This window comes from Cuculus canorus, chromosome 18 (assembly GCF_017976375.1).
Source record: "Cuculus canorus isolate bCucCan1 chromosome 18, bCucCan1.pri, whole genome shotgun sequence".
In the NCBI taxonomy this organism is placed as follows: domain Eukaryota; kingdom Metazoa; phylum Chordata; class Aves; order Cuculiformes; family Cuculidae; genus Cuculus; species Cuculus canorus.
In genome coordinates, this window is record NC_071418.1 from 9,727,573 (window position 1) to 9,742,551 (window position 14,979).

General features: G+C 53.3%; 1 protein-coding gene across 1 annotated transcript; it reads left to right on the forward strand.

The window, feature by feature from the left end:
* Positions 1–8,252: 8,252 nt before the first annotated feature.
* LOC128854038 (coiled-coil domain-containing protein 42-like) lies at positions 8,253–14,971 on the forward strand. The gene is made up of 3 exons (XM_054083698.1): positions 8,253–8,580; positions 12,188–12,346; positions 12,830–14,971. Exons 1-3 carry the CDS (start codon positions 8,497–8,499, stop codon positions 12,977–12,979), a joined length of 393 nt encoding a protein of 130 aa, XP_053939673.1. The 5' UTR covers positions 8,253–8,496; the 3' UTR covers positions 12,980–14,971.
* Positions 14,972–14,979: the final 8 nt, after the last annotated feature.

Genomic DNA, 14,979 nt, shown 5'->3' on the forward strand with positions numbered 1-14,979 from the left:
TGCCTGGCCCACTCTCAGTAGGCACTGGCATAAAAGCACATCACGTCTGTGAGTGACTGTGAACTTCCCTGGTCCTACACAGCTGCTGAGAGCCAGCAAAGCATAGTCTGCCCTGCCTCTCTGCTCCTACCCAGCCCATCTCCCTTCTCCTTGTGTTCCCCATCTTGTCCACCACGACGCGCTCCTGGCAAGCTCTCTAATCACCCATCCCAATGATAGATAACACCACAAACCACGAGACCCTCCTGTTTGCTGGTCTGCATGCCCTGCTCTTCCTCCTGGAGGTGGGATGCAGGAGGGGGAAGAGCTGGGGTGCCAAGAGAAGAGATGGTGCAGCCAGACCTCCTTCAGTGCTCTGTTACACAGTGCCGCACGTAGAAGACCTTTGATGTGCCACAGCCTCACTATAATCAGTACCTGTGAAGCTCGGGGAGGACAGAAGGCTGGTGTCAGGGAACAAATACATCAAAACAACTCAGGGCTCTGAGCATTAGAGGTTATTAACCCGAGGAGGCAGTTTCTTGCCCTTCCAAAGATTGTTCAGCCTGGCCAAAAATTGAAATACAAGGCCAACAGCCAGAAAGGGCAGGGTGGGACATGTCACTGAAGCAGCAGCTCTCTGCTCCGGCAGTAGCAGGCAACTCCAAAATCCAGCCTGATTGTACAGGATTTCATTTCTAGTCCACTTAAACCACGCTGCCGTGACACAGCCTCAGATACCTGTCTGCAAAGGTCCAAGGCAGGGAAGAATAGCTACGAAGCAACCTTCCAACAGACATTTATTTGTTTGGATGGAAATCAATGCACATGAAACAGCGTCGCTCCTGTGTGCTGGAGCCATCAGTTTGCCATCAGTTCAAATATAGACCAAACAGTATCCTGTGACCAGGACAGCAGCCTGCCTCCTTGTCCAGGACCAGCCACACCAACACTGCCAGCAAACACCAAACCAACCAGTACAGGACCTTGCCCATCTCCCCCAGCCATCCTCCCAGCCTGCCCAGCAGGTGGAGTCTGGGTCCTTGAGCCCCGTGGGGAGGAGGTAGGGATGCATCTGGGGAGCAAGTTTTAAAACAAGGGCCCTTCCTTGCCTTTGGCTCCCTCTCAGACCAACCAAACTGCTCATTTATTCAGCCTTCCCAAGAAGACCCTGGGAAAGGCAAGGATGGTGAAGAGGGTCTTCTTGGTCTTGAGCCCTTGGTCTGTGTGGATCAAAGCGGACACCTTTATTGCACCAGGTGTGTGACTGCAGAGTGACCAAGAAAAGCAGCCACTGAACAGGTTCTGGAAAAGCAGGGAGTGAGAGTGGCCCAAGCTGTCCCATCAACTTTAGGATGGATGTTACCGCTGATGGCCTGTCACCTTTTGTGGCTGACCAGACACCGATGCGTAGAACACCTTACTCCATTACAAAGGGTTGGCGAAGAAGAGAGGAGCTCTCCATGACTTAATTTGCCTCTGTGATTGACAGGGTGCTCCCTCTAACCCGCAGCTAAGCCTTCCTCAAGCAAGGAGAGCACCAGGAACTGGCAGGTTGTGGCTGTAGGACGCTGTAGGACATTAACAACAAGCATCACAAAGGAAGCAAGAGTCAGACTGAGACCACCGAAGTCAACTCAGAGATGAGACAAACCAAAGCAGGGTCAATTTACTAGACACAACCAAGTGCCACGTCAGCCCATTCGTGCCTTGCACCCTGGTCTGTGACTGTGCAGAGAGACTGGTTTAGTTTGTAGACTTTTCTGGCTGCTGGTAAGAACCACAGGAGGAGATTGCTCAGGAAGGACAAGTGAGTGGAAACCCCCCTTGCAAAGGAGAGATGAGAGGTTCCTACACACTGGGTTTTCTGGCAGTGCTGATAAAGAAATACAGGAGGATCTAGGACCTGCTTATGGCACTGCACAGGGAAGGATCCCACCTGCATTGTGCTTTATAAAGACGTATGTGCTACCAGGTGCCATGGAAAGAGACAGATGGGTTGTGACCATCTCACTTGCACGGACATACCCAATAGTGACCCAGGGAGGAACACCATCTCAAGACCTTTCAGCAAGACGCAGCAGGACTGAAGAATCAGCATTTTGGCCAGAAAGCAACCAGAGCTCTTGGGCAACTACCCAAATGAAAGCCCACTCCAGGAAGCTCAGTGAAACCATAACATCCTACAGGACATAAGTACAGGCAAGGTGGATGCAAGAGTCCTTCACACCCAGCAAGAAGGAGAGCCTCCATCCTGCCACAATGCACATTACCAGCTCTGGCTGTGCCACCTCAATGTGAGTGGATGCTCAGAAAGGACAACAGGAACTCAGACACTGGGTGACCTCAGGGGGCCATCAGTCTTTCGCACAGGATTTTACGTCCAGCTGGAGAAGGAAGGCAAGAGATAGTAAACCGTAGGTTGCAACCATGGGATCCTCTTGGTGCCTCCCTTCTCCAATGGCTAGAGAGCCAATCCTGCTTTATAGAGTGCCTAATGCTAATGAGACTACCTCTTGGGTGTCGGGTCACCTGCCACAATGGAAGTCTCCAGCAATATTAAGGATGAGATATATCCTCCTCCAGGGACTACAACCCACTGAACCTCCGTTACCATCATCTTCCTCTTACATAGTGCTTGTCACACATGCTTTCAGTTGGGACATAGCACTCAGCTTTGGCCTTGCTCATCACCTACTGCGTGAAGCTCGGGCAGGAAGGAACTTGGGAGCTCAGAGGGCAGGTGTTTTCACCTTCTTGCCATGACCACTGATGCTTCCCTTCCAGCCCAGCCCTGAGGACTTGGTGGGGCTCCAGCACTTCTGCCCAGTGGCAGCCCCTCAGAGCAGGGCTGCAGCCTTGTGGTCCCTCATGCCACATGCCTGCAGCACCAGGAGCCGCGCACGTCCAAGACATCAGCGCTCACCCACAGACATTGGGAGGGTGTTCTGATTTTCTGACCTACTGAGATCTGTCCCTGGAAGACACCTGGGGGTCCACAGTGGGGACAGGCTGAGCCCATTCTGCGGGATGCTCAGGAGATTACCCCCATACAGGACAAGCACTCTCCCACCAAAGCCCTACCAGGGCTTTCCAGATGGGTGGTACAAAACTCCATGCCCTGCCAGTCCTGTTCCTCACACCTTCAGGCTCCAGGAAGACTTGGAGAGATTTGGTGGCCCCACAGCATGTCCCCAGGGGAGAAGGTGGTGGTGTGGCTCAGAGTCCTGGCAGTCAAGCTGATCAAGGGAGGGTGTACCTTCAAAGTCTCCTCAGATGTTTCAACGTGGGCTTTCAGCTGAGCCTCCCTGGCATGGAGGTCCCTCCACCGTTCGGCTATGACTCCCATCCTCTCCATGAAGTCCTGGCAGCACCAGAGGGATCATGAGCTGTCTGCCCACATGTTCAGCCAGTTCCCTGACCGCTGTTGTCCTCCAAAAAACTACAAGCCCTCCCAGCCATACCCCCCTCTCATCTTTCTCAACTCTCTCGCCTCTGCCAGAGCAACTTCCATCTGTTGAGTTTCTTTCTTTGTCTTCTGGAGCCTAATATGTGAGGGCAGGGAGTCCTCCTCTTCCAGGTGGAGTTTTCTGCCAGTGGAGTTTTTCCCGAGGTGACGTCTGGGTCCACACCTTGGCGGGCACAGGGTTGCTTTGCCCTGGCAACCCCACAGTGGGGTGTCCTGTGTGGGGAGATGGGACAGAGTGACCCAACACCATCCCAGATCCCACCTGGCAGCGCGGCATCCCCTGCCCCAGCGAGGGGCTCAGGGAGAGGCAGAAGGGGAGGTGAAGGCTTGAGAGAACCAAAGAAAAACTGCTAGAAGGAGGAAAAGCACCAGGCTGTGGAGAACAGGGACCCCTTTGTGTCACTGTTTTGTGTCACACTGATGGTTTGGGAGGACCGAAAAGCTGTCCCGGTATGGGAACACAGGCAGGGGTCAGAGAAGCTGCCACCTCTCTTGAGGATGCCCGGGCACCACCCCATGCATCCCTCACTCTCCTATGGTCCCAGCTGCCCTCATGCCACAGTGAAGTGCTGGCAGCTTCAGTTGTGCTTTGTGTTTTATGGAGCCCTGCCCACCTGGGGAAGGCATCTCCCTTTGCTGGTGGCACTGCTGCATCTTTGCTGGGGGATGTCCTCAACCTGCATACCTCCTCTCTTCTCCTCTCAGGAGACTGTCTTGGCCGACATCCAGGACACAGCTACCAAGAAAGACCTGGAGCTGGGGACCATCAAGCTGACCATCCTCAAGCTCTTCCGGAGCCTGAGCGCGTATCGGAAAGCGCACCTGAAGGTGTCACAGGATGACAGCCTCAGACAGCTGGACATGGTAGAGCCCAGCCAGAGCCCTTCTCCCTGCCCCTAAAGAGGAGTAGGAATGACTCTTGGCTGCCCAAAGGGCAAGGAGAGCCCAGACAAGTCCATGTGCCCAACAGACCCCTTCCTTTTCCCCTGGGCTCCCTCTTGGGCACGGGGAATGGGCAGAGGACCCCGGGCAAAGCTGTCTCATCTGAGGAGGCAGAGCAGGGTATGGGGGTGTCCCTTGGGGGACGGAAGGAGTGGGAGCCAGGCTGGCTGGGGCAGGGGGTGCAGATCAACCCATAGCCAAGGTTTGGTTCCATTGACCTTTGCCCTCAACTTCAGCTCATCCCCAAACGCCCATTCTGGTAGCACAGAGCCAGCGAGGCAAATGCCTTCTCCTCCTATTCCGTTTGGTGGGTGACATTTGCCCTCCTCAAGGCCCCGCAAGCTCCCCTCTGCCTCCTGTCCCCATCCTTGCTCTGAGCTTTGCCTTCTCTCCTCCCCACCCCAGATCCAGCACTTTATCCAAGACTTTGCAGACCTCTGTCTGGAGGAGAAACAGAAGGACAGGAGGAACAGCCAGGAAGGCACCTGCGGAGCAACGAGGGACACCCCAGCAGGACCTGCTCTGCCCGCAGAGGCTCAGCAGGGTGGGAAGTGAGAGAGGAGGACAGGGGGCACCGCAGAGATTGCAGACCCCACCGCAGGTTACACCAGGGAAGCCTCGCGCCTTTCTGGCTCTTCTGTCCTGCACAGCTGCTGACACCTTTTATTCTATTAAAAATAACCAAATATTCCAAGATGTCCCTGTAAAGTTTGCTTCTCCCTTTGCCTTAAACATTTGTGTCTGAGGGCTGCCCATTTGTGCCCTTGTTTTGTGGCGCAGCACCAGGCCTCCCCAAGGATGGATCTCAGGATGTCACCTGAGGTCCTGGTCTGCGGTCCAGGTTCAGTGGGACCCCTCCACCCCTGGCCGGGCTCCTGGTCCTGACGCAATGGGGGAGAGATGCAGGGGCGGGTGCTGACCCCCCTCCTCCCTCTGGGGCGCCCGCGCTGGACCCTCCCAAAGGAGCTGCTGCACACACAGGCGAGACCCCGACATGTGCTGGTGGGGCAGGGACAGGCCTGAGAGAAGAACTCCCACTTCATGGGACCAGCCTGGACCGTGCAGCCTGGAAGAAGCTGCTGCCATGGCCATGTGTTCTAGAGGAAGTGCTGCTGCCATTCATGGGGGGATTCTTTCTTTTCCTCTTCTCTCCCTCTCTTTCTCCCCCATTACCTTACTGTTCCTCATCTGGTGTAGGTGTGTGTGTTGGAGCACATCCGAGTGACCTTTGCTGTGTTCAGGGATCAGATTGGGATGTGAACAGATTGGAATCCGTTTCCTGCAACTTTGAGGTGTTGCATCCCCGTATCTCAGCTGTGCACCCAAGTCTTTTGGTCTGCTTATTTTTGCCAGACCAAGAATAAATATTACTTTTGAGTTTCACCCTGAGAGTGACCTTGTTGCCCTCTGGATCGCTGCACAGATAAACGAACCCCCTACCCCTCCGTGTTTCGACTGTGCAGGTCAAAAGAGGCCCAGACACGAGGGTGGGGCTCATGGATCCAGGATCTGACATATTAACACCTTCTTGCAGCAGGCTGGGAGCCCCATGGGGCTGACCTTTGCAAAGAGCCAAATCACAGGAGTCCAAATCAATGTCCTGTTGAAGTCACCAGGAAGCCAGAGCCATGCCCTGGTCTCTGCTTGGTATGCACCTATACAGACTTTGCTCCAAGGAGTGCAGGGTGCAAGGAAGAAAGAGACTGGGAGCGGAAGCAGTGGAAGCAGCGTAGAGGAACCCAGGATTGCCCAGGGGGCGAATGGCAGAGCTGAAAAGAGGTTGGTTTCTTACCCACTGGCCATCTGGAAGGAGGGGGCATTTGGTTGCTTCAACAACAGAGCAGAGCAGGGTTTAGGGACAGGAGCTGAGAACTGGGGGGATGATCAGGTACATCAGAAGGACTGAAAGAGATGAAGTAAGGATAAGTGGGAGGCTTTTCCTTTTCTTTGGTCAAAAACCTGCACGAGGACTGGGGGTCCACAGTGATCCCTTCCATGAGAAGGACTCCCCACAAATCCCACAGTGGGGGCAAACCCTGCCCCTTGCCATGCACCGGCCTCCTTCCTCAGCAAGGAGACACCTTCACATCCCGGCTGTGCTCCCCATGGCTGGGGCTGTGGAGGTGGCCTTGAGAGGCAGGAGATGCACGGCACTGCAGGCCAGTGAAAACTGAGACAGGCACTGGCTTTTCCAGCCTATGAAATGCCCATCACCCTTCCTTTGTTTCTTCCCTGGGGAGCTGGAAAGCAAGGAAGCCTCCTCATCTAAGCTAAGGTAAAGCCAGCCAAGGCGTCCCCAGTCTGGCAGAAAGACAAGCTCTGCTCTCCTCACTTGTAAGATGCCAAAAGATGCTATGCTGGAGCTGCGCTGGTTCTGAGGTTTTGCCCAGAGAGGGGACCATCAGGGATGCCAGGCTTTCCTGCCCCATCCATCCACCATGCTCCCCTCCTCTTGCCTGCAGGAGCCAGCTTGCTGGCACAGGCACCTCAGCACCAGCAGAGGAGATGGCAGGACCCACTGCCCAAGGACAGTGTGCTGGGCATCACAAAGATACAGTTCCTAACAGACGAATTTGCTCTCTCGGCCCAGGTGAAGCAAAACCAATGTGACTCATGATGTCATGGGATATCGAAGTGAAAACTAAAATTACCTCACCAGATACCAGGGTTTCGGTTCTGTGATGCTGCGTATGATAAATAAGCTTTTTGTTTTAACAGCCTGCCTTCTCCTTGGGGAACTGCAAGGTCTGGGTTTGTTTTTATTGAGTTTTGGGGTTTGGGTGGGTTTTTTTGTAAGATTTCTTTCTCTTGGCACAGAGAAGAGATGATTAAAGTACTGGCTGACTCTACAGACTGTTTTGCCTCTTGTTGATGGAATATCCTTAGCACATTGAAATGTTGTTGGTTTAATCTGGACTCCAACCTTTCCCCTAGAGCAGCTTGTGCTCCTATCAGTGTGGGCACGAGCCAGCCAAGCCGATACTCACTGCTCTGCTCTCTGCCCCACACGGCAGCTCTGCCCCAGCACCGATGGTGGGTTTTGCACTGGAGGGGCTGGTGCCTGAGAGCGGCCAGATGCTGAGCACCCACCGTGCAGTCCAAGCGACAGGGGCATGCTCCGACATGTTCTATTTCCAGTTAAATGTAAAAAGTCCAAAACTTCAAAACATAAGTCGCCTTTGCAATTCTTTCACTAGGAGGTAACAGCTCTCCCCCTTTTTTTTTTTTACTTTTAAAAGGTACTAATTGTGCTATTAGACCAAATGCCTGACCATCAAGTCCTCTATGAGCTTTTCTCTCAGTAATGGCTTTTTCAATTTTGCCCAAAGTTTGTTGTGCATCACTCGTTAAAAGTAGGAGATGCTGTTAAAGCCATGTCCTCCCTTAAGAAGATCAAATAATGGACTTAGTTCTGCATTAGTTATACCCAAATAAGGTTTAACTCGATTGATTGTTTCTAGGAGCTTTTGTAAATTGTTTTAACTACTATTTGCAATTTGGCTTGCTGGGGTTCAATTGTGGCATTCAACTCACACACAGCCACAGGGCTGGGTGGTTTGGTTTTTGTTTGTTTTTTTTTTTCATTTTTTCCCCCTCTTTCTGTATTTCCTGTTTTTTCTTTTTTTGTTTGTTTGTTTTATTTTCTCTCTCTCCTTTTTTTTTTCTTTCCTATGTATTTTAAAATCGTGTCCTCTGCAGCCTTTCACTTCAAAGGTCCCCGGTAAATCTCCCTCTTTGCCGGCTTAGTGGACATTTGAGACTGAAAGGTTTCAGAGTTGCATTTTTAAGATTAATCAAAACAAAGGCTCAATATAACCAAAACCCAATTTGCAAGTCTTACAAACGTTTAAAGCGCTTTAAACACACACACGGACACACACACACAGAACCACTCTTTTGAGAGATGCATTAATATACCCATACAGTATTGTTTAGGACCGGTCAGTAAGAACAGCACGAGGGTAGGAATATTTAAACTACACACGGCACCGAACACACACAACACTTAAAATGTGCACATATATCACAAAATAAGGTTTGTATCCGTTGTTGAACAGGTCATAGTCTTTGGTTGACAGAGCATTTTCGTGGCAGAGGACCATCCTATGGCGGCTGTGAATTATTCACGCACACGATGGAGCCGGTGGCTGTTTCGAGCGCTGGGGTGGGGGCAGCTCGGTGACGAAACAGTCAGTATTTTCTCTTTTTACAGCTTTTCGAGTTTCTTTTATCGCTTCATAACTGATTTCCACCGAAGATCTGGTGTTTCCTCTGCCACGCCATCTTCTTTCCTCCTCTGATCCCTCTGTTCGGGCGCCATTGTTGTGAGGGAGGGTCAGAGGCCCTTGTTCTTTGTCGAGAAAGGAAGACGTGCACCACTCCATAGGAGTCATAAGCAGGCTCCTTTTCAGGGTTCGCCGCTCCTGGATCAAAGGGATCCTCCTCAGGAGCACAGCCAGCGGCGCACAGTTCTGGTAGCGCGGAGGGCCCCTCCTTTACTGGTGGTAACGGAGGGATAATTGGAGAGTCCTCCGCCCCTTTCACCTCGTCTCGGGGGCTCTTTTCTTGTACTTTTGAGGTCTCAAAAATACTCCTCCACCACGGGAGCATACGCTGTGCTTCGGCATTCCCTCTGCTTGCTGCATCCCACAGTTTAACCCCCACAGTTTAACCCCCACATCATCCCAGAGTTCCCGCGTAAAGATAGCAGACTCAGTCACAGTGGGTGTCTTTGCCTGTAGCCGTTTAAGTGTGATCTTCAGATCACGCCCAGAAAGATTCCTCCCATGTTTTCGAAGGAGGGCTTTCATCAGTTCATTAAGGTCTCTTTCGGGGGAAAATATCTGATTCCCCATCTTTCCCACGGCTCACCTCAATTCTTCAGAGGGATCGTTCCTGGCCAGGATCCTGCTTCCTTTCAGCAGCCCATTCAACGTTCCGAGGGACTCGCGACAGCCTCGCGACATGCCACACAGAGAGGTGGTTATAAACCTCCTCACACGGGGTCACCGATTTGCCGCCATTGAGAGCCGGGACGCAGCTCGATGCAGGCAAAATGTCGTCTTTATTGCGCAGCTAACATAGATTATACCGTTACAGCTAATTAAGGCTCATACATATTGCAAAAAGCAAGCTCGTTACTGGCTAATACAAAAGGGTCTTCTCTCTAAACATCTGCCTCACTTAACGACAGTTTCCTGCCATTCAACAAGTACCCGCGATCAAGCCAGCAATCTTTGTTCAAGTTCTTATCTCCCTCCCTCCCAGGGCCTGGGGCCGACAAGTTCCAGCACGTCTGCTTTTATCAGCTGATCTGTGCTGGGGGTTTTCTTGAAGCCAGACAGATCCTGCCCGACACCGACAGGAGCCTGGCTGTACAGAGAGGGCACTGTCAGCATCAGATCCCTTGGGATGCTCTCACCTGGAGACCCAAAATCTCTCCAAGTCTTCCTGGAGCCTGAAGGTGTGAGGAACAGGACTGGCAGGGCATGAAGTTTTGTACCACCCATCTGGAAAGCCCTGGTAGGGCTTTGGTGGGAGAGTGCTTGTCCTGTACGAGGGTGATCTCCTGAGCATCCCGCAGAATGGGCTCAGCCTGTCCCCACTGTGGACCCCCAGGTGTCTTCCAGGGACAGATCTCAGTAGGTCAGAAAATCAGAACACCCTCCCAAAGTCTGTCTCTAAGACTGAAGGGTCAGTGCAAGAGGGGTGGTGTCTCAGAGAATGAAAATGTCCCCAGAGATGCTCCAATCCTGGTCTCTCCCCTGTGAAGACATCTCGTTCAAGTGCTGCTGAGTGACGCAGCTCCATGTTCTCTTGCCTTCTTCTTTGTGTGCATGCGTGCCTTTGTGTGTGTGTGTGTTTTGGTGGGGGAAACACCACCAGAAAAGAGTTGGATCGTGAATTCACATTCTGAAGAAATCCAGAAAAGAGAGAGAGAAGAAGATGCAAATGGAGAGTGAGCTTGTGAGAGCTGAGGAGACACTGGAAGCCCTGAAAAATCAGCACCATAAACTCAGCAAAAAGTGCAGAAGTTCTCCATCTTCAAGGACTACCTGGAGGAAGTGGTGAAGGTCTCAGAGGTGAATCTGGACATGAGACAGAGAGAGATCATGGCTTGAAGGAGGGCCCCCGTGGGTGGTAAACCTAGAGGAGATAAGGCAAGTTCAGGGAAATCCTGACACGCGGTCAGAGACCTTGGATGGGCTGGGAAGAGGTTCCCTGCAACCAAGGTGAGCCAATGGGATCAGAGTTAGGGGAGGAGAGGCAGAAGGGGAGGTGAAGGTTTGAGAGAACCAAAGAAAAACTGCTAGAAGGAGGAAAAGCACCAGGCTGTGGAGAACAGGGACCCCTTTGTGTCACTGTTTTGTGTCACACTGATGGTTTGGGAGGACAGAAAAGCTGTCCCAGTATGGGAACACAGGCAGGGCTCAGAGAAGCTGCGCCCTCTCTTGAGGATGCCCGGGCACCACCCCATGCATCCCTCACTCTCCTATGGTCCCAGCTGCCCTCATGCCACAGTGAAGTGCTGGCAGCTTCAGTTGTGCTTTGTGTTTTATGGAGCCCTGCCCACCTGGGGAAGGCATCTCCCTTTGCTGGTGGCACTGACAGCTCTGGGCCTGCCACACTGGGGTGTCATCACAGGAACGTGGTGATGCTCACAAACCAATGGGGCAAGAGTTTGTCAAGAAGGGGAGATCTCTCGCCTGGGGAAGCGGTTGTCCATGGCCAGGTGCCAAACAGCACAAGACTTGCAGTCGTGATGAGGGGAGGGCAAGAGGGGACTAACACCAGGAGCCTTCTACTGCAGTTTAAGGACATCCAGGAACTCATTGAGCACAACAAGACACTGATGAGGATGTGCAAGGACCAGCTGCGGTCACAAAAGGTGCACAAGGAAATGTCTGAGCAAGCCCAGGTGCTCCTCGACCAGCACATGGCAGAGAAAGAAGCTGAGATCCAGCAGCACCAAAATGAGCTGAAGCAGCTCCTGCTATGTTTTGACCAGACTCAAAAAGATGTCCAGCAATGGGTGAGGAAACGGGGTGTGGGCAGGGGTAGATCTCCAAGGCCTGGCTGTGTCAAGACCAGCCGATGGCTCATCCCTAAGCCATGGCATGATGGCAAGGTGCAGCAGTGGCCTTTGTGATTGGAGGAGATGCCTAATGGTGTCCTTCCAAGGGCTTGTAGAATGAAGACTGACAGAGCAGGTGACATGAGGGCTTAACACAAAGCCCTCATAAAGCCACCATGATCTTTCACTTCTTGCTTGAACTCAAGAGTCAAAAGAGACCAGGTCACCAGCCTTTGGGGAGGTCTTCCTTGGCATAGGACCTACTCCTCCACTACACGCCCGCTGGGTCTGTCCAGCCTGCTCACACTGATTTCTATTCACTGCTCCATGCAGCATCCCCCCTGCCATGGCACTTGCGTGGGGCACGGCTCGTGGTCTTCCCTGTTGATGCCTCGGGGCTCAGACTGAAGCTGGTTTTGATGGTTTATTAAAAATTCTTTGTGTTCATCCTTTGTCCAGCACCTGCCCAGCTCCAGGACTGCAGGAGCTGGCAGGGAGAGGGGGAGGTTCCTGGGGCAAGGAGCGGCTGTGGTGGCTCCTGGCTCTGCTTTCATGCACCAAGCTGGACAACCTCCAGCGCTGGATAAGGACAGCTTCTTCCTAGCAAAACAGATGAGCATGAAAGTTAGGACCTCCAAGTCAGGGTCTCCAGTGCTCAAGCTGCATCTTTGCTGGGGGATGTCCTCAACCTGCATATCTCCTCTCCTCTCTTCTCCTCTCAGGAGACTGTCTTGGCCGACATCCAGGACACAGCTACCAAGAAAGTCCTGGAGCTGGGGACCATCAAGCTGACCATCCTCAAGCTCTTCCGGAGCCTGAGCGCGTATCGGAAAGCGCACCTGAAGGTGTCACAGGATGACAGCCTCAGACAGCTGGACATGGTAGATCCCAGCCAGAACCCTTCTCCCTGCCCCTAAAGAGGAGTAGGAATGACCCTGGGCTGCCCAAAGGGCAAGGAGAGCCCAGACAAGTCCATGTGCCCAACAGACCCCTTCCTTTTCCCCTGGGCTCCCTCTTGGGCACGGGGAATGGGCAGAGGACCCCGGGCAAAGCTGTCTCATCTGAGGAGGCAGAGCAGGGTATGGGGGTGTCCCTTGGGGGACGGAAGGAGTGGGAGCCAGGCTGGCTGGGGCAGGGGGTGCAGATCAACCCATAGCCAAGGTTTGGTTCCATTGACCTTTGCCCTCAACTCCAGCTCATCCCCAAACGCCCATTCTGGTAGCACAGAGCCAGCGAGGCAAATGCCTTCTCCTCCTATTCAGTTTGGTGGGTGACATTTGCCCTCCTCAAGGGCCCGCAAGCTCCCCTCTGCCTCCTGTCCCCATCCTTGCTCTGAGCTTTGCCTTCTCTCCTCCCCACCCCAGATCCAGCACTTTATCCAAGACTTTGCAGACCTCTGTCTGGAGGAGAAACAGAAGGACAGGAGGAACAGCCAGGAAGGCACCTGCGGAGCAACAAGGGACACCCCAGCAGGACCTGCTCTGCCCGCAGAGGCTCAGCAGGGTGGGAAGTGAGAGAGGAGGACAGGGGGCACCGCAGAGATCGCAGACCCCACCGCAGGTTACACCAGGGAAGCCTCGCGCCTTTCTGGCTCTTCTGTCCTGCACAGCTGCTGACACCTTTTATTCTATTAAAAATAACCAAATATTCCAAGATGTCCCTCTAAAGTTTGCTTCTTCCTTTGCCTTAAACATTTGTGTCTGAGGGCTGCCCATTTGTGCCCTTGTTTTGTGGCGCAGCACCAGGCCTCCCCAAGGATGGATCTCAGGATGTCACCTGAGGTCCTGGTCTGCGGTCCAGGTTCAGTGGAACCCCTCCACCCCTGGCCGGGCTCCTGGTCCTGACGCAATGGGGGAGAGATGCAGGGGCGGGTGCTGACCCCCCTCCTCCCTCTGGGGCGCCCGCGCTGGACCCTCCCGAAGGAGCTGCTGCACACACAGGCGAGACCCCGACATGTGCTGGTGGGGCAGGGACAGGCCTGAGAGAAGAACTCCCACTTCATGGGACCAGCCTGGACCGTGCAGCCTGGAAGAAGCTGCTGCCATGGCCATGTGTTCTAGAGGAAGTGCTGCTGCCATTGATGGGGGGATTCTTTCTTTTCCTCTTCTCTCTCTCTCTTTCTCCCCCATTACCTTACTGTTCCTCATCTGGTGTAGCTGTGTGTGTTGGAGCAGATCCGAGTGACCTTTACTGTGTTCACAGATCGGATTGGGATCTGAACAGATTGGAATCTGTTTCCTGCAACTTTGAGGTGTTGCATCCCCGTATCTCGGCTGTGCACCCAAGTCTTTTGGTCTGCTTATTTTTGCCAGACCAAGAATAAATATTACTTTTGAGTTTCACCCTGAGAGTGACCTTGTTGCCCTCTGGATCGCTGCACAGATAAACGAACCCCCTACCCCTCCGTGTTTCGACTGTGCAGGTCAAAAGAGGCCCAGACACGAGGGTGGGGCTCATGGATCCAGGATGTGACATATTCATACTCACTGCTCTGCTCTCTGCCCCACACGGCAGCTCTGTCCCAGCACCGATGGTGGGTTTTGCACTGGAGGGGCTGGTGCCTGAGAGCGGCCAGATGCTGAGCACCCACCGTGCAGTCCAAGCGACAGGGGCATGCTCCGACACGGAGCCTGGCTGTACAGAAAGGGCACTGTCAGCATCAGATCCCTTGGGATGCTCTCACCTGGAGACCTGCTACCTCCCCTCTGAGGCACTCTGCCAGGAGGCACGAGTCCAGCCCTGTGCTAGCACTGACCACTGCCTTCAGCAGTGACTTTGGAAGACATTGCTGGCTTATGAACCCCACGATTAGCATTTATATAAAACTTGGCATGCCAAGAGCTATTGAATGCCATGGCAAAGCCGTGAAAGCCATTAAACCTGAACCAGAACACTCTTTTTGCACGTGCAGTTTCCAGGCACCTGACTGAAGAAAGGACGTGGGTGCCTGAGCTGCCTGGCCCACTCTCAGTAGGCACTGGCATAAAAGCACATCACGTCTGTGAGTGACTGTGAACTTCCCTGGTCCTACACAGCTGCTGAGAGCCAGCGAAGCATAGTCTGCCCTGCCTCTCTGCTCCTACCCAGCCCATCTCCCTTCTCCTTGTGTTCCCCATCTTGTGCACCACGACGCGCTCCTGGCAAGCTCTCTAATCACCCATCCCAATGATAGATAACACCACAAACCACGAGACCCTCCTGTTTGCTGGTCTGCATGCCCTGCTCTTCCTCCTGGAGGTGGGATGCAGGAGGGGGAAGAGCTGGGGTGCCAAGAGAAGAGATGGTGCAGCCAGACCTCCTTCAGTGCTCTGTTACACAGTGCCGCACGTAGAAGACCTTTGATGTGCCACAGCCTCTCTATAATCAGTACCTGTGAAGCTCGGGGAGGACAGAAGGCTGGTGTCAGGGAACAAATACATCAAAACAACTCAGGGCTCTGAGCATTAGAGGTTATTAACCCGAGGAGGCAGTTTCTTGCCCTTCCAAAGATTGTTCAGCCTGGCCAAAAATTGAA

Coding starts and splice junctions, on each gene's coding strand:
- LOC128854038 (XM_054083698.1), top strand. CDS start 8,497: ATGGCGGCTGTGAATTATTCACGCACACGATGGAGCCGGTGGCTGTTT. Junction 8,581..12,187: donor GGCAGCTCGGTGACGAAACA/GTCAGTATTTTC, acceptor TTCTCCTCTCAG/GAGACTGTCTTGGCCGACAT. Junction 12,347..12,829: donor GCCTCAGACAGCTGGACATG/GTAGATCCCAGC, acceptor TCCCCACCCCAG/ATCCAGCACTTTATCCAAGA.